The sequence below is a fragment of the Myotis nattereri genome (genome assembly GCF_964212035.1).
Source record: "Myotis nattereri genome assembly, chromosome: 9".
In the NCBI taxonomy this organism is placed as follows: domain Eukaryota; kingdom Metazoa; phylum Chordata; class Mammalia; order Chiroptera; family Vespertilionidae; genus Myotis; species Myotis nattereri.
In genome coordinates, this window is record NC_138084.1 from 1,414,618 (window position 1) to 1,432,352 (window position 17,735).

Consider the following 17,735-nt stretch of genomic DNA (forward strand, 5'->3'; position numbering starts at 1 on the left):
GCTCCGGAGGCCGCAGACTGCGGACAGAACCCGCTGACCAGCCCCTCCCAGGACAGGGCCAGGAGGGCGTCGGGCTGCAGGTGGGCCAGGTTCAGACCCAGCGGGTGCCCCACCTCTGCCCGCCGCGTCCCCAGCCTTCATTCCCCAGATGGTGGCGGAGGCGGGAAGGGGAAGAGGAAGAGCCAGCACACAGCCGCCTCACAAGCGCTTGGTAAACACGTGACAGAAAACCCAGAGGAGCCAGCGCCGCCGCAGAGCGAGGTACCGCCAGGCGGAGGTGCTTCAGGGGGCAGGGGTGGGGGGAGCAGGGGCAGAGCCGGTGCCTGGGCACAGGCCCCACGCGACCCTCAGTGAGGTCTCCCGCCGCCTGAGGACCAGGTTCCACGCAGGTGCTGAGCCCTGAGGTGGCCCCCCCAGCACCGTGGGGCTCAGTGGTCAGTGCCGGACGGGCAGGCATGAGCTAAAGGGGTGAGGTTACATGCAGGCTGTGACTTCCAAACTGGATGGCAGCTCCGAGGCCTGCGGGACCCGTCCCTGGGCAGTGCGGCCCTCGCGCTCCTGCCTCTGCTCCTGGGGTGACAGCCGGGCGGGAAGATGGCTGCAGGGCCTGGAGTCCCCGAGGTCTGTGCACTTTCTCCGTCGAGGCTTTCTCACCACAAGATCAGGAGAAACTGAGGGAGGCCGAGCCGCCTCCCAGTGTCTGGGAGGTGAGAGCTGGGGTTGGGTGAGGGATCGACTTTACTGAGACACATATATATACACACGTGTGACACACACAACACACCCGTGGGTACGACCGGACCCTCGTGATCCAATAAAAAAGCACCGTGAGACGCCTCTCCCCTGGCCTTCCTGGGGACTTCCGGGCGGCGGGGTTCACTTCCAAGGGCGCAGGTCACCCCAACTCTGTTCATAACTTGGCCAGCAAGTTTGTTCCCCTTTTCAATGCCCTCCCACCCCCACTCCACTGCGAAGTCCTCGAGGGGCCCTGGGCCCGAGATAGCCGGGCACCGCGCGGGGGCCGGTGCCCTCACACGGCGACTTTCTCGATCACGCCCTCGGCGACCTGGACGTCGTCCCCCGGCACGGTGACCGACGCTGCCTGGCCACACATGTGCTGGTGGTCCTTCCAGTCCTGCAGGGGAGGCACCGTCACAGGAGCTGCCCCCGGTAGCAGCCAGGCGTCTCCGCCAAGGCCGCAGCCGGGGCGCTGTGTGCCAGCCTCGCCCGCCTGCATCTGAGGGACGAGCGCCCAGGCCAGCAACCAGGAGGAGCCCTCAGACACTGAGACCCTGGAAGGCGTCCCGGGACCTAACGGACGACGTGGCTGAGGCCGGTTGATTCTCGGCCAGGGCATGTGCCCAGGTTGCGGGCTGGATCCCCAGCGTGGGGCGTGCAGGAGGCAGCCGATGGATGATTCTCTCTCATCACTGATGTCTCTCTCCCCCTCTCCCTTCCTCTCTGAAATCAATAAAAATACATTAAAAAAAATACTGCCCTTCAAAGAAATACTTGTATCTGTGGTGCTGCCACAGCGCGGTTTATCATCGCAACGATGAAAACCGCAGCTGGAGCCGGGGGGCGGCGGAGGCTGGGGTCTGGGGAGGACGGGGTCACCCCCAGGCGGGCATGGAGCCTGGACCAGGGCTTGCCGGAGGCTGGACGCCAGGGAAGCCAATGGCCACGCTGTCCCTCCAGGCCGAAGTGGCCTGGCACAGGGCGAGGTGAGGTGTGGTACCCAGTGACGTGACGGGAAGGCACTGGACACGCACACCTGGAGGAACAGGAGCCGGTGCCTGCCCCCCGGATGGGGCTCCCGACGGAGATGTGCGGGCTCTGCGCTGTCCTGCCCCTCACTTCCTACGGGTGCTGTGAGCGGGCCCCCTCCCGCCGTGCCCAGGAAGCCCCTGCCCTGCCACGTGCCCCACCCACACGGTCCCGCTCCGTCGCCCACCGAGGACTTCTGCTGAGAATGGACAGTGCTTGGGCCCCACGGGTGCATCCCTGGCCCGGGAGAGGCTGAGGGACACGTGTAGCTTTGTGGCCCGCCCTCCCACCACCATCCTCCTTCACGTAGAAATCCCCAAACAGGCCGAACGGTGGGAACAGACACAGGGGCCCTGGGCTGGGGCGCTGACCACAAGGCCGAAGGCCACGGTGAGCAGTCCCCCCCCCGCCCCCCGCCCCCGCGGGGAGTAGCCTACCTTGCGCTGGCAGAAGGTGGAGCAGTAGTTGACCTTGTGGCAGCCGGTGCACTCGCTCAGGGCCTCCCGGCCACAGTTGACACAGGACTGCTGCAAGGACAGGGCCAGTCAGTGCCGGGCGACGCGGCAACCAGTACGGGCACAGGCGGGAGGGCCGGGGCCGCCCCCACGCCCACACCCATGCCCGCCACCTCCAGGGCAGCTGGTCCCGTTACCGCTGCGTACAGACGACCAAGGCTGGGGACAGAAATCTCCATGGGCGGTGACAGGCCTGGGCCGGACATGGGGGGCTGGCCCGAGGGGCTAGGGGGTCAGCAGATGCCAAGCGGCCCACACCCTGTCCCCGGCCCCCCTCCCCCAGCCCTCCAGCCATGAGGCTCCCTGAAATGTACATTTTGTGTAAATTACGGGGTTGGCGCTTCTCTCTCTGATCAGCTGAGGGCCGCACACAGGGACACAAGCCTGACCCTGGCGGACCTCAGTTGGCACGATCGGGTGACAACGGCAGACGCCAGGCCTGAGGTCAGCTCCAAGCACAAGCGCAACAGGCAGCAGACGGGCACACGCTAGAACAAGATGTCAAACTCACGGGCTGCATGCAGCCCACAACATATATTTCTGTGGCCCAGCCAGTGTAACGGTTCATAAGAAACATGTTAAGTCCTGGCTGGTCTGGCTCAGTGGATAGAGCGTCAACCTGCGGACTGAAGGGTCCTGGGTTCAATTCCGGTCAAGGGCACATACGTCCATTGCAGGCTCCTCCCTGGCCTGGGCCCTGGTCAGGGCGCATTCAGGAGGCAACTAATTGATGTGTCTCTCTCACATCAATGTTTCTCTCTCTTTCCCTCTCTCTTCCACGCTTCCTAAATATCAATGGAAAAGTATCCTCGGGTGAGGATTAACAAAAAAAAAATTTTTTAACAAAAATTTTGTAACTTAATTTTTACAATATCCTGTTAGACATCATTATTAATAACAAACTACAATGTTCGCTAATGACTGATGACTATAATTGTGTTGCATTCATTTCCCTTACGCGCCTTACACACAGCCACACCATTTCTCTCCACTAACACTAGCGGCGAATATTTTAGCAGCCGATGGACATGTCATTCGTCTCGGACTAACTTGTTGGGTGTGCGCAACAGGAAATACTTCGCTTTCGGAGAACAAGAAAAATAGGTTTATTTGCGTGACGCTTATTAATTTGTGCAGTTATTCAGTGTCTGGTAAGTGAATGTTCAAGAAAAAATATTGATTTTTATTACAATGTTCTATTATGTTAACGGTGACTCATTTGTTTCAGCCCTTTGCATCAGCATGTCTCTATCGGAATAAACCACGTTTCTGTGAGAATGGAAGCTTTTGGTTTTCTGCAGCCACAGACACTTACACCTGTTTGTGTGGCCCGTGTGAGCCTGTGGGTGAGACACACTTGCTTTGGGACCTGTCTGTGCCACCGGCCCTGCAGGCGGGAGCGCCCAGCAAGCCGCCCGGTTTCTGTTCTGAACTTCGGCCTCCCTCTTCGCAGAAGCCTATATTTAACACACGAGCGCTTCCACTCCGAAAACCACCGCGGGCGCTCGCATCACCCGGGCCCACGTGCCCCCGGCCGGGGCTGTTCATGATGAAACCTGAGGGGGCGGGGGCGGCGGAAGGAGCCGCAGGAGGGAGGGTTCCGCAGGGAGGGCGGGTCTGCTGGCCGGGGAGCAGGGGTGGAGGCAGCGGCCCAGGGTGCCCCCCACGGAGGCTGCGGTGCGGCGGCCCAACCACGCGGCCACACGCTGGACCCGTGCCCGGCCGGCCAAGGGCACCGCTCTCCTGCCCGTTCCATCGCTGCGCTGATTACACACGCGGATGCGGCGGCCACGTCGGAGCTGGGACAACCTCCTGAGCGTCCGGCTGACTACATGGGGCCTTTTAAGTTCCAGGCCGCGGGGAGCGGGCCGTCCAGGGCCACCCAGCCCTGCGTGCGCCCTCATCATGGGGCCGGGCGTGGTCTCGCCCTCCGACCCGTGGCCTCCCGTCCCGGCCCCGTCTGCGGACTCTGCGAGGACAGTGTGGCGGGCTCCTCACGAGCTTCCCTCTCGTCACCAGGGTTTGCCCGTCCCACCCCGACCCCTTCCAACGCCGCGTCAACCAGAAGCGCCTGTGATGACAGGCGAGAGGCACAGAACCGGCCTCGGTCCTTCCACGGTGTGGGCCCAGGGACGGAGATTCACGCGTGACTGGCTGTCATTCATGTCGCCGCAAGTCCCCGACAGGCCACTCAGCACGACCGACCGCAGGAAACGCTTGGACCATGTGCGTCCTTGCCCGCCTTGCCGTGCCCGCGTCCCCAGGTCACTGCTGTCGCCGCCGTGTTCCAGGGACGTGGGGTCTTCTCCCTCGTGGGGGGCTTCTCCCTTGTGCCTATGGCCCCCAGGCCCCCGAGGCCACTGGGGGGAGCCTCCGAGGGGTGAAGTCTGCCTCGAGAGCCTTCCTTTCGCAGGAACGAGGCGCTGAGGGTGGCCCGCTCTCACCATATGGGCGTGACTGTTCCGGTCTGTGCACCAGCTGGCAGGTGCTGGGCCCACGTGTCGGGCAGGGGTGGCTCGGCCTGACAGGGGTGAGGACCTACCATCTTGGGGCCTCCATGCTCAGCTTTCAATAAAAAATAGTTCTTTTTGATTGAATTTCCTGGGGTGACATTGGGTTCAGGTGAACAATTCTACACGACATCACCTGTGCATCGTCCTGTGTGTTCACCAGCCCAGGTCAAGTCTCCTCCATCACCATTTACACTCACCCCCTTTCCCCCCCGGCAGTCACCAAACCGTCTGTGCCCGTGAGTCCATACGTTGTCTCAGGACGACGCATCGTAGCCCGGCCGGCGGGGCTCAGTGGCTGAGCCTCGACCTGTGAACCAGGAGGTCACAGTGCGATTCCCAGTCAGGGCACAGGCCCGGGGTGCGGGCTGGATCCCCAGCGTGGGGTGTGCAGGAGGCAGCCGGCCCATGGTTCCTTCTCATCACTGACATTTCCATCTCTCCCTCCCTCTCCCTTCCTCTCTCAAATCAATAAAAATATATTTTTTAAAAAAGAGGACACGTTGTATCTACAGCCCAAGAGAAAGGCCTGTGACAGCCCAGCCATGTCAAAGGTGGGGCTCCAGCGGGGCTCGGCCGAACCCCTCCTCACAGGCTGAGCTGCCAGGCAGAGGGTGTCAGAGGAACATGGAGCCAGCCTCCCAGGGGGGGCCTGGCTGCCCCAGGGCACAGGGCCGCACCCTCCTGCCAGTGATGGATGGCCACCTGGGCCTGGCCCCTAGGAAGAAGCGGCTGAGCTGTGGCTGCTCCCTCGTGGGAACGGCAGGCAGCAGCTGCTCCCGCCCCACCCGGGGAAGCAACGTGTCCGCTCACCCCTGGAGAGTGTTGGGGGGTGGGGGGGGCGGCAGGAAGGAAGATGTGGAACTAGGAGTGGAGAGTGTTCCCCTTTCGTTTCCTCACCGGCCCCAAGTCCAGATCCCAGAGCAGCGGGCGCCCTCAAACCCGAGCTTCCACCTGCCCCTCCGGCCATCTGTCCGTCTGTCCTGTGTCCCCACACTCGGCGCTCAGCAGCCTGGGCGAGGGGGGCTGGGCACGATTCGGGGTCATTCTACTAGTAAGTAAGGACCCAAGTGTCCGTTTCCCAACTCACGCTCCTCCGCACAACCTGAGCCAGAGACACGCACACGGGCCTCCTTTTCCTGCCGCAGACGCACCGGGACCGCTCCCCTCCCCTGCAGGAACGGCCAGGCGGGCGGGGCAGACGGGCAGGCCCACAGCGTCCCCGGCACCTCAGGGTCCCTCATCACCGCCCTTTAAAACAGTCCCCAGGGCTCGCTTCGTCAGCACATGCACTAAAACTGACGGTACAGAGGAGATCAGCATGGGGGGGGGAACAGACTCCAACCGTCTCCACCACGCACACGCCAGAGTCCAGTAAACTGTCGGAAACGACCAGGCGCGCAGGAAGGAGAGCGCGGCCACAGCCACGGAGCCAAGCAGGTCCCAGGCACAGACCCGGGGCCCCCGCGCCGGGTCAGCTGAGGAGGCAGGAACACGCTCAGCGCACTGGAGGCAACGGGCCCACCGCGGGGCAGCGGGGACACGAGCAGGACGGGACCGCGCGGGACAGCCCTGCAGGCACCGCACCTGCTCCTCAGCCAGAAGACGAAGCCCCCAGTATCCCCCGGCGAGGGGGCAGGTAAGCTCTCCTGGGGGGAGTGATGGGGGGGGGTGACGCAGAGGAGGGGGGACCAGAAGGGGGGCGACGCAGGTCCCGGCACAGGCCGGGTCACACGGGTGCCGGGACCGGGTCTGGTACTTTCTCTACAAGCACCTTTGCCTCAGAAACGGTCACCATGTCACTCACTGCCCGAAGGTCATTTCGCTGTAAAAAGAAACAAAATAATTGGCTCACAGCTCGCTTTCTGTTCGGTCGGCTGGTTTCATTTCTCGGTGGAGGAGGCAGGTGCCTGGTCCGGCTCCACGCACCAAGCGGCTGTCACTTTGGTTTCATTTCTCCGCCGGGAGCTCAGCCACTCCCGTTTTCACGTTATTTATGGTCTCAGCCCCACGGGGTCCACGCTGCTGGGTCCACACTGCAGGGTCCACGCTGTTGGGGGTCCACGCTGCAGGGTCCACGCTGCTGGGGGTCCACGCTGCAGGGGGTCCACACTGCAGGGTCCACGCTGCTGGGGGTCCACGCTGCAGGGTCCACGCTGCAGGGTCCACGCTGCGGGACGTGCTGGTGGCGCCTTCCGAGAGCAAGTGCTCATCCGCAGGCCACTGGTGCCAAGACTTGGTTTCTCGTTTTAAAACCCACCACCCGGGGGCCTGAGGGCACAGAGCTGAACCCAGGTTACTTGGGTGAATAACTGCAAATCTTCTGGTCCTTGAGCTTTTCTCTTGCCCTGAAGCTCGGCCTTCGGCAGGGATTAGTGGGAGCTGTGTGCACATATTGTGACCGCGCCCAGGGCCGTGTAGATAGAGTGGAAGGGAGGTGGGCAGAGGGAGCGGGAGAGGGAGAGAAACCGCGATGGGAGAGAAGCCCACGGACCGGCTGCCTCCCAAACACGGCTCTGCGCCGGGACTGAGCCCGCACCGGGGTCCGTGCCCTGGACCGGAACCAAACCTGAGACCCCTCAGTGTGCAGCCTGACCCTCTGACCCGAGTGACCGGCCAGGCTGGCACGACATGTTTTAAGTATTTAAAATCATCTCTCTCTTCATGGGTAGAAGCAACATTTCTCTTCCTTGAAGACAAATTAATCACTATGGCGTCGGGCGGGTTCTAGACTTATGGGGAGACGCCTGATGAGGTGCAGCAATGCCTAACCACTGAGCACCCCAGCATCAGTGTAATGTCATCGTCAACTGTAATTGAGAGTGAAACATTTTTAAAGGAAAACAGTTAATCACACGTTAAGAAGTCATTTAGGAAATGAAAAACTGTAAAAGCTCTTCTATCCTTTGACCTCTAAGAAGTAGAAATAAGTGAAAACGTTTTCTTGCATAGAATTTTTTTCTTAGGAAATCTGATGGAAACAAGTCAACCTGACTTTTGCTTGCACACCCCACGCACACTTGCTCTGAGTGAGGAAGCTCAGTTAGCATCACGCCACCAGCCCCAGCACACACAGCACACAGCACGACCCGCCCCCCCACCCCCCGCACCGCCCCCACCCCCGCCCTGACGCACTCGCAGCCTCTCCCACGCTGGGCGCGAGAAGGGGCGGAGCCACGCTGCTCACCGCCTTCCCTGACTCTGACTTGTCTCTGGCCACACCAGGCGTGGCCCCCGCGGTTCCGCGCGCTCAGTTACCTCCTTGCGCTCGGTGTCCTGCACCCGGGCCTGGGCCGCGGCGGCCTCGCGGTAGGAGCTGGCCTGCTTGGCCTGCTCGAAGAGCGCCTTCAGCTGCTGGGCCGTGCTGAGCAGGGAGTTGACCATCTCCTCCAGGTACAGCCAGCTCCGCGGCTCCGACAGCTCCAGCCCGTTGACCACGGCGGGCGAGACGGCCTTGGCGGGGTGGGAGGGCGGGACCGCCAGGGCCGGCAGGGAGGTCAGCACTGGAAGCAAGACACAACCAGCATCAGTGCGGCTCCCCGCTCCCAGTGCCGCCCGAACCTCAGCCACGAGCGGACGCAGGGCGGCCAGTGGCTGAATGCCGCGGGGCCCGCTCCTCAATGCTCCGGACGTGGGAGGCCGGACATTCGGTGACAGACACAAACCGCGAGCAAAACGCACCAGGCAGGGCGGCCGCGAGCTTCACTGCCCGGCCGAGGGGACAGCGAAGGGGAGGAAGGGGCTCCAGCATGAGCCTCACAACAGGGAACCTCAAGACCCGGGGCGGGGCCTCTGCTGGGAGCCCGTGACAGGAAACACGCACATCACAGGGGCACACCTGGGACTCAGCGTCAGCACAGCCACCTCGGCCTAGAGGTGAGTGACTGAGCCCTGGCCGGGGTGGCTCCGCTGGCTGGAGCGCCATCCCTTACACCAAAGGGTCACAGGTTCGATTCCCAGTCATGGCACATACCTAGGTTGCGGGTTCAATACCCGGTCGGGGACATGCGAGAGATAACTGATCCATGTTTCTCTCTCTCCCTTCCTCTCTCTCTGAAAACCAATGAACACGTCCTTGGGTAAGATAAAAGCAAAAATGCAAACCCTCACTTTTATTTGTTTTTATTGTTCTTCAATCCTCACCCGAGGATATTTTTCCATTGATTTTTAGAGAGAGTGGAAGGGAGGCAGAGAGACAGAGAGAGACATCGGTGTGAGACACGCTGACGGGTTGCCTCCTGCACCTGCCCGACTGGGCTGGGGAACCTGCCAGCAAGGCACAGGCCCTTGACCAGAAATCGAACCCTCGGCCCTGGGTCGGCGGGCTGACGCTCTGAGCACGGAGCCACAGCAGCCACCACAGCAGCCGCCACAGCAGCCGCCACAGCAGCCGCGCAAAAACCTCCATTTGAAGGCGAGCAGTTGGAGGCGTGGAGCCCGCGGCGGCCCTGGCTGCAGGGAGCCCGGGGCGTCTGTGGTCGCCCTGACAGAGGATGAGAGAACTGAGGCTTCTCAGTTCAGAGGAGAAAGTTACAAAGACGGGAGGGAAGGGAACCCGGACCCTGTGGTTTCTGTGCTTTGGGCGAAGCGGGGACTCAACACACAGCCTGGGCGGAGCCCCCCAGCAGCAGGGTCGGGGGGCTGCCGGGGGTCCACACCCAGCCCTCCAGGGAGAGCGCTCGTGGGAGCACGCGCCCCCTCCTGGTGTAAGCACTCCCCACCTGCCGTCACCGGACGTGGTGCTGGAGCCGGACCAGCAGCTCCAGCCCATGGACCGGGCCGGCCCTCGGCTTTGCAGCACCATCCCCGCGAGGAGGGTCAGGACCAGACCCCCAACCCGAGCCCCCGGAGCCCGCGGTGCCAGAGGCCGGGAGCTCGGACAGCGGGCAGACCGGGGGCAGCGCAGGAGCAGCGACGGGACAGGCGGCAGCCCGTGAGAGCAGCCGTCGGTCCCGGCCTCCAGGCACCCACCGCGGGCCCGCCACCCAGGCCCAGCCCAGGCCCTCACCCGGCCCGGGTGCTGGAGGTGCTGCCGGGGAGGGGGCAGAAGCAGCGTGATGTCAGGGGGAGATTTGCACGGGAGACTGCGGCCCCGTCTGTGGGGCGAGCCCCTCATGGTACCGAACGTGCCGGTCCTCGTGGGGAAGGTGACCCGGGCTTCTCGGTCACACGGTCTCCGGACACACGCGTGCCCAGGGAAGCCCAGGTCCTCATAAATCCCTGTGACAAACGGGGTGGGCACGGCCCCGACCGGGGCATCAGCAGACAAAGCCAAGCACGCCCTCCTCACGCAGGATCCCTGCCAAAGCAGCGGCTCCGAGGCCAGCCGCCTGCGCACGCGGGAGCCCTCCGGACTGACCTATTTTGGGGTGCGCAGTGGGCAACGCAGCTTCCGGGAAGGGCGCGACCTGGCAGCTGTCCTGGTACCCGGGGTAGTGGGGCTCCGCGTGGCCGACCCGGCACGGGGGCTGCACGCCCGCCTCTTGCACTGCAGCGAGAAAGGAGGGCGCTTGTGACCGGCCGCCCGTCCCCCAGGGCAGCTCCCACCACGCGGGGCAGCGGCCCGAGACGGGTGGGTCTAACTGTGCCGGTGACGGGACTGGGACGCAGCAAACATTAGTTTCCAGGGTCCCTTCCCCAGCGTGGCTGCTAGAACACACACTGCACACGTGGTCACGCGTGTCCCCACGGGCCAGCTCTGGACTAGAGCGGGCTTGGCAGCTGTGAGCTTTTCAGGTGGCCTGGTCCTGACCCGCTCATCACCCCCCTCGCCGCCCCCCGAGCTCCCTACGCCCCCAGCTCATGCCTCCGGGTGCCACATGGCTCCCCACCAACGGAACTCCCTGCCCGAGGCGCCTCCAGGTGCCGGGCCGCCTACGAGCCCAGCTGGGCAGGGCGAGGCGCGTGCGGGTCAGGCGGTGCCGAGACCACTTGCCTGTGGCTCCCGCGAAAACGTCCCCCTGGGCCGGACTCTCCGAGATGACGGCCGTGGCCTCCACAGTGGACGCCCGGTCGAAGGTCAGTGCGCCCGAGGTAGTGATCTGTCCTGAGGGGGTCACAGTGACTGCAAGAGCAGAGGCGGGTTTACGCTCGGCGGGCCTCGGAGGACCCAGGAGCCCTGCCGCGGGGACACATGCGCTGCAGACAGACTCCTCCGCGGCCACGAGGAACGAACCGGCGCCTGGGGGCAACCCGGGGCTGCCCGCAGAGGTGGGCGGGCAGGGAGGGGCAGCGGGACGGAGTGCTGACAGCAGCGTGCGCGGGGAGGAGAGGAGCGTGTCCAGGACTCACAGGTGGTGGCGGCCGTGGCCGGGAGCAGCGTGATGTTCTTGGGGGCCTCCTTCTTGCCCGGGGCTGCGGGCAGCTCGTTCTCCTTCTTGCGCCGCTTGTAGGGGACAAAGAGCCGGACAGGGCCGCTCTGCAGGGTGGCACAGAGACAGGCGCTGGCGTGAGCGCGGCTCCCGCTGTCCACGGGTTAAGAGGGGCCCGGCTCCGCTGTCCACGCGGCCAGCAGGAGGCAAGCTGCGCTCAGAACCCCCGCTCTGTCGGCCCCCAATTCCTTCCAAGGATGGGACAGAGACTTTCGAAGGAACACGGGAGAGTCCGGTCACCATACGGAACGTCCAGGAAGCCCGAGAAAACAAGGGACCAGGCGAAGGAGACGGACCGCAGGCCCTTGGTCCCAACGCAGGAGGAGGCACCGCAGTCACCAACTAACAACAACCCCGGGGACCAGTGACACCAGGAAAACGGGAAGGTAGCGGGAGCTCCGCGGGGAGGCCCGGCCGATGGCTGCGTGCCGATGGCTGCGTGGGAGAGGCCCAGGCCTCAGGGATGCGGTCTCGCGGGTCCCCGAGCCCCAGGAAGGGCCCACCTGCTCGGTGTGCAGAGGGGCCTGGGCCGACCTTCTCGGCCACCAGCTAGGGAGCCTGGCTTTTGAGTCTAGAGCTTCTATCTGGTTCCCTGGGCAGTTTCCACGTCTTTACTGAGAGTCCCCTCTGACGAGACGCAGTCATTAAAAGTGCCTGGCCCTGGAGGGTGCTCGGCTGGCTGGAGCGTCATCCGTACACCAAAGGATTTGGGTGTGATTCCCAGTGAGGGCACATGTGAGAGGCAACCGATTCTCTCTCCCCCTCTCCCTCTCCCTTCCTCTCTCTGAAAAGCAATAAAGTTGTGTGTGTTTTTAAGTGTCTGGGCCTGGCCAGTGTAGCTCAGTGGTTGAGCGTTGACCCATGAACCAGGAGATTCCCGGTCAGGACACATGCCCAGGTTATGGGCTCGATCCCCAGTAGGGGGCGTGCAGGAGGCAGCCGATCAGTGATTCTCTCTCATCACTGATGCCTCTATCTCTCTTTCCCTCTCCCTCTCTGAAATCAATAAAAATCTGTTTTAAAAGTGTCTGGTTTGGGGGTTCAGCTTTCCATTATCTCAAGGTGCTTCCTCTGATGTTGCCCTAACAACCGTTCCGGGCTGACCACGCACCCCAGCCAAGCCATCGATCGATCCCCAGAGTAGAGTTTGGAAACAGACTTTGAGCAGGAAACTGGTCTGAAGGGGTGCCAGGGACACGGGGGGTGGGGGGGGGGGTGGCACACGCCCAAGAGGAGTGAGGACAACCTCTGTGCACGGCAGAGGCAGAGGAAGGTGGAGGGCGCCAGGCCCGCAGGCGCCTGACCTCTGCACTCACCAAGGTCATGTCGTCGCAGCAGGCGGCACAGGTGCAGGAGGCCGCGTGAGGGTTCAGGATCCCGTCCTGGAATCAGAAAGTGCCGTGACCCGTCAGACTGCCCTGAACGTGAGCTGTCCGTAAAGACAAGATCCTGCGCCTTCCAGAACCTTCCCTACACTCCCTCCATGCTGCTGCTGCTGGTGGTCCGATCGACCCTTTTTTCCAGGAGGTCGATTCCACAGCATCCTCCCCGTACCAACTCCCAGAAAGCCAGGCTGGGCCAGAAGACGCCGCGCCTCGCACAGGCCTCCCGCCACCCACGGGCAAGCGCCGCCATCGCCCCGCTCGAAGCATCGGGAGACGAGAGACACAGAGGTGACCACGTGGCTGCCCAGGGCCGGCCCGCGGTGTGAGCGCAGCCCTGACGCGGGGGGGGGGGGGGGGGGGGGGGGGAGGTGTGCACCTGGATGAGGCACTGCAGCGGCCGGCCCGCGTAGCGGATGCTCCGCTTCCAGTCCTTGCTGCTGGCTCTCCCGGCCATGGCTTCGAACTCCGTGGGGCTGTACCAGTTCTCCCCCTGCTTGATGCACCGGCCCCGGCCTCCTGGAACGAAGGTCGGCGGTTCCCGCCTCCTGCCGGCTGGTCCCGACCTGCGGGACCTCACCCACTCCGGCGTGGACCCCGGCTGCGGGGCAGATCTGCCCGCGTCCTGGGTCTGCAGCCACTGCCCATGCTGCCACGCTGAGCTCGAGGCAGCTGCCCCGCCGGAGCCCACGGCCTCGGGTCCCCATCTGAGCCAGGGACAGGCTCCTCGGTCCCGCCTCTCCCTCGCCTGGGTCACCGCGCTTCCTGGTTCCCCACCGCCACCGCCACCCGGACCTCCTGGGACGCCGTGACTTCGCCTGTGTCCTTAACTAGCTTGCGGGCCCAGGCTTGCCGTGGGGCAGGGGTCTCCGACGCGAGGCGGCAGGGCCTGCCTACCTGAGCCCAGCCGGTTCTTGTAGAGGGTGCCGCTGATGTTGCGGCAGCGCACGGGCAGCTCGCTGTCGTACACCGACGGGTCCCAGTTGTACTTGCTGCCCCCTTTCTCTTGCCCGGGCGCCAGGGGCGTGGGAGGAGACTGAGGACCTTGGCACAGAAAGCATTTGGCGGTGAGACCCCGAATGCGCAGGGTGGAACCGGACGGTCAGTGGCCTCGCCGAGTTCCCACGGCGGGGCCCAGGCGGTCCCTGCAGCACCGCCCTCCCCTCCAGATGAGGCCCTGCAGGCAGCTCTTCCTCCGCCCGGAAAACCCCCACTTAATAACATTTGCTATTCCAGCCCTGGCCGGTGTGGCTCAGTGGCCAGAGCATCGGCCTACAGGCAGAAAGGTCCCGGGTTCGATTCTGGTCAAGGGCACATGCCTGGGTTGCGGGCTCAGTCCAACTTGCAGGAGGCAGCCAATCCATGATTCTCTCTCATCACTGATGTTTCTATCTCTCTCCCTCTCCCTTCCTCTCTGAAAGCAATAAAGATATACTTTAAAAAATAACAATAATTGCTATTCCAAACTGACTGCAAAAATAAGCAAGTCAACCCCAGGATACACCCCACGGGCTGTGGGGCGGGCGGGCCATACCTGGGGTGAGCGGAGCGGCCGGCCCCTTCAGCCCCGTGGTCTCCACGATGCTCCCGTCCGTGTGCACCACAATCAGCGTGGCCTTTTCCGCGTTCAGGCTGTCCCCGATCTGCAGGGCGGTCCTGCCGGACTAGAGGGGAGAGTGCACCCTAAGTCGTCTCGGGGACGGCCGCGGGGGTGTCGCCTGGCGCCCTGGGGCCTGCCCCTGCCGCGAGGTTCTCCCTAATGTCACCACGAGGACGCCTGCCACGCCTCGTGGCTCTCTTTCAAACATGTCACCAAAACGTAAACGCAGAGCCTACAACGAGGAGAGTCGACGACAGGCTGCGAGGCCCCGAGCACACCGGAGGCCACCTGCCAAAGCTACACAGTCAGCTGCCTCGGAAAAGCCCGAGACAGGCCGCGGCCGACGTCCAGCGGGAAAGCAGGCAGGGCCGGGCCACCGGCCACCTGGCGAGGGGGGCAGGAGAGCTGTCCCCTGACCCCGGGGCTCGGAAGGGTCCCTCCACCCGCCCACACTGCACGGCTGGTCCCACTGCAGCTCTACCGCCCCCCGCACCCCCCCCCCCTGCCCCCGGCAGCGGCACAGCTAAAGGAGGGGGGCGGGCGGAGCGGAAGCCCGGCCCTGGACGGCTAGCGGAGCAGCTCACCAGAACGTGGCCCGAGAGCGAGGCGGCGTTGGCCACCGAGGTGGTGAAGACGTTGTCCGCCGAGGCGCCCACGTTGGCCACCGTCACAGTGGTCACCTCTGCAACACAGGAGCCTGACTCAGCGCCATGAGCCCAGTCTCTGCCGCCGCCAGGGTGCCCGGCGCGGGGGCTGCTCCTCACACTGGGCCGTCGCATGGAGGCCTGGGCGACATCTCTGGACCACAGCCTGACTGGTCAGTTCTTCCAGGGAGAGGCCGCCCCGCCTCGGGCAGCGCCTTCTGCTGCAGCGAAGAGCCACCCAGGAGAGCCCTTCCTGCACCCGATGCGCCCGCCCAGCGTCCCGGGAGCCTCCGCACGCTCCTGGCTTCTGTCCCCTTTGAGGAGAGAACCATGCAGGTCCACAGCCACGCCCACCAGACAGGTGAGCTCCTCTTGCTCTGCCCTCCCTAGCGGGGTGGGGGGGAGGCCCTCCTGGCCCCGCCTCCCCCCTTTACTTCCACAGAGCCCTGTGCGGAGGGAACCCTGTCTGAACACACATTCAAGTCTCAAGGCCACACCGCAGCCCTCTGCCCAAGGGGGCGGCCTCAGGGGGCACCTGGAAACTTCCGAACCTATGTCCCTGGGAACAGAAGGTTTTACGGCTTCAACACATGCAAAACACAACTACAGCCCAGCCGGTGTGGCTCAGTGGTTGAGCCTCAGCCTAGGAACCAGGAGGTCACGGTTCCATTCCCGGTCAGGGCACAGGCACGGGTTGTGGGGCTCAGTCCCCAGTGTGAGGCGTGCAGGAGGCAGCCAATCAGTGATTCTCTCTCATCATTGATGTTTCTATCTCTCTCTCCCACTCCCTTCCTCTTTGCAATCAATAAAAAATATATTTAAAACAAATAAAAAACACAACCATAAAGATTTGCAAGGGAAAAAAATGACATCAATACAACTTTCTGACGTCATGAAGAGTGACGTCACATTTCCGCACATGGAGACGTAAGTGCAAAGAGGACAAAACCTGAACAAAACCTTCCCGGTGCGAGACCCCAACGTCGACGCAGAGTTTAGCAATGAAAGCTGAGCCCTACGCGCCACACAGCCCCTGAGGACCCTGAACCGACCACCCCTAGGCACCAGCGCCGGGCCCCACGGCTAAACGTGAACACACACACACACACACACACACACACACACACGGACCAGACAGACAAGGCAGGCAGGGCAGGGGTAGGTGCTGAGAAGGTTCTGGAAAGAGCACAGAGTGCGGAACAGCAGGGAGTGGACTGGCACAAGGAAAAGGGGGTCAGGGAGCCGATGTGCATGCAGAGCCAGGTGTGCAGGGACAACAGGGCACACGGCAGGTGCGAGGCAGGTGCCGGGGAGGGGGCGGGCTGGCCCTGGGGCTTGTCAGGGGAGGTGCATGTGGGGGACAGGTGCTTAGGGCAGGCATGTGGGGCAGGTGTGGGATGGTCGGTCCAGGTGTGCACGGGCAGTGTAGGGTGTGGGTGTGCAGGGTGTGGTGCGCGGGAGGTGTGGGTGTGCAGGGAGGTGTGCAGGGGCAGGTGTGGGTGTGGGTGTGCAGGGTGTGGTGCGCGGGCGGTGTGGGTGTGCAGGGAGGTGTGCAGGGGCAGGTGTGGGTGTGGGTGTGCAGGGTGTGGTGCGCGGGCGGTGTGGGTGTGGGTGTGCAGGGTGTGGTCTGCGGGCGGTGTGGGTGTGCAGGGAGGTGTGCAGGGGCAGGGTGTGGGTGTGCAGGGTGTGGTGTGCGGGCGGTGTGGATGTGCAGGGAGGTGTGCAGGGGCAGGGTGTGGGTGTGCAGGGTGTGGTGTGCGGGCGGTGTGGATGTGCAGGGAGGTGTGCAGGGGCAGGTGTGGGTGTGCAGGGGCAGGGGCAGGTATGGGTGTGCAGGGAGATGTGCAGGGGCAGGGGCAGGTGTGGGTGTGCAGGGAGGTGTGCAGGGGCAGGGTGTGGGTGTGGAGGGAGGTGTGCAGGGGCAGGTGTGGGTGTGCAGGGAGGTGTGCAGGGGCAGGTGTGGGTGTGCAGGGAGGTGTGCAGGGGCAGGTGTGGGTGTGCAGGGAGGTGTGCAGGGGCAGGTGTGGGTGTGCAGGGGCAGGTGTGGGTGTGGAGGGAGGTGTGCAGGGGCAGGTGTGGGTGTGGAGGGAGGTGTGCAGGGGCAGGTGTGGGTGTGCAGGGGCAGGGGCTGGTGTGGGTGTGCAGGGCGGTGTGCAGGGGCAGGTGTGGGTGTGGAGGGAGGTGTGCAGGGGCAGAGTGTGGGTGTGCAGGGAGGTGTGCAGGGGCAGGTGTGGGTGTGCAGGGAGGTGTGCAGGGGCAGGTGTGGGTGTGCAGGGAGGTGTGCAGGGGCAGGTGTGGGTGTGGAGGGAGGTGTGCAGGGGCAGGTGTCGGTGTGCAGGGGCAGGGGCTGGTGTGGGTGTGCAGGGCGGTGTGCAGGGGCAGAGTGTGGGTGTGCAGGGAGGTGTGCGGGGCTGTGCGGGGCTCTGTGGGGTGAGGGTGTGGACTGGGCGGTGCGGGGTGCAGGCGGTGCAGGCGTGCGGAGCAGGTGCACGCGGTGCAGGGTGGACTGTCGGCGCAGTGCGTGCAGGGAGGTGCGCGCGGGAGGGGCGGGCGGGCGACGCGGGCCGGCAGCACTTGCCTGCGAAGGCGGCAGCCGCAGCAGCCTCGTCGGGGCCGGGCAGGGCCTCGGCGCCCATGTCCATGTGCCTGGGCTCAGCGGCCATCACCGCCACGGCCGTCACCCGCCGCGTCTCGCGCTCCGCCTGCGAGTCGCCGTCCTCCTCCGAGTCCTCGTCCCTGCGGAGCACCGGCTCGTCCGCCTCGCTGCCCGCCGCGGCCGCGGCCGCCGCCGCCACAGCGGCCGCGGCCGCCACCGCCGCCGCCTCGGCCAGGCCCAGCTGCTTGGCGGCCGCGTCCGAGTCCTCCATCCGGACTCCGCCGAGCCCGCCCGGCCGCGCGGCGAGCCGAGCCGAGGATGCCCGAGCGGAGGCCGAACCGGCACGAAGG

The 17,735-nt window shown here is 64.3% G+C and overlaps 1 protein-coding gene across 4 annotated transcripts; it reads right to left on the bottom strand.

Annotated features, from left to right (window-relative positions):
• Positions 1-192: 192 nt before the first annotated feature.
• On the bottom strand, positions 193-17,659 carry DEAF1 (DEAF1 transcription factor). Of its 4 annotated transcripts, none has more exons than XM_081099147.1 (12): positions 17,368-17,659; positions 14,730-14,827; positions 14,080-14,209; positions 13,443-13,589; positions 12,925-13,064; positions 12,480-12,545; positions 11,084-11,210; positions 10,728-10,833; positions 10,152-10,280; positions 8,051-8,295; positions 2,205-2,294; positions 193-1,135 (listed from the first exon to the last, which is right to left on the bottom strand). In XM_081099147.1, the coding sequence occupies exons 1-12, from the start codon at positions 17,654-17,656 to the stop codon at positions 651-653; spliced, it is 2,052 nt and encodes a 683-aa protein (XP_080955273.1). In that variant the 5' UTR covers positions 17,657-17,659; the 3' UTR covers positions 193-650. The 4 variants fall into 4 exon arrangements, with proteins under 4 accessions (XP_080955273.1, XP_080955272.1, XP_080955274.1 ...); XM_081099146.1 differs by having other exon boundaries at positions 543-1,135; positions 10,728-10,856; positions 12,925-13,146; XM_081099148.1 differs by having other exon boundaries at positions 717-1,135; positions 10,728-10,856.
• Between the last annotated feature and the right edge of the window lie 76 nt (positions 17,660-17,735).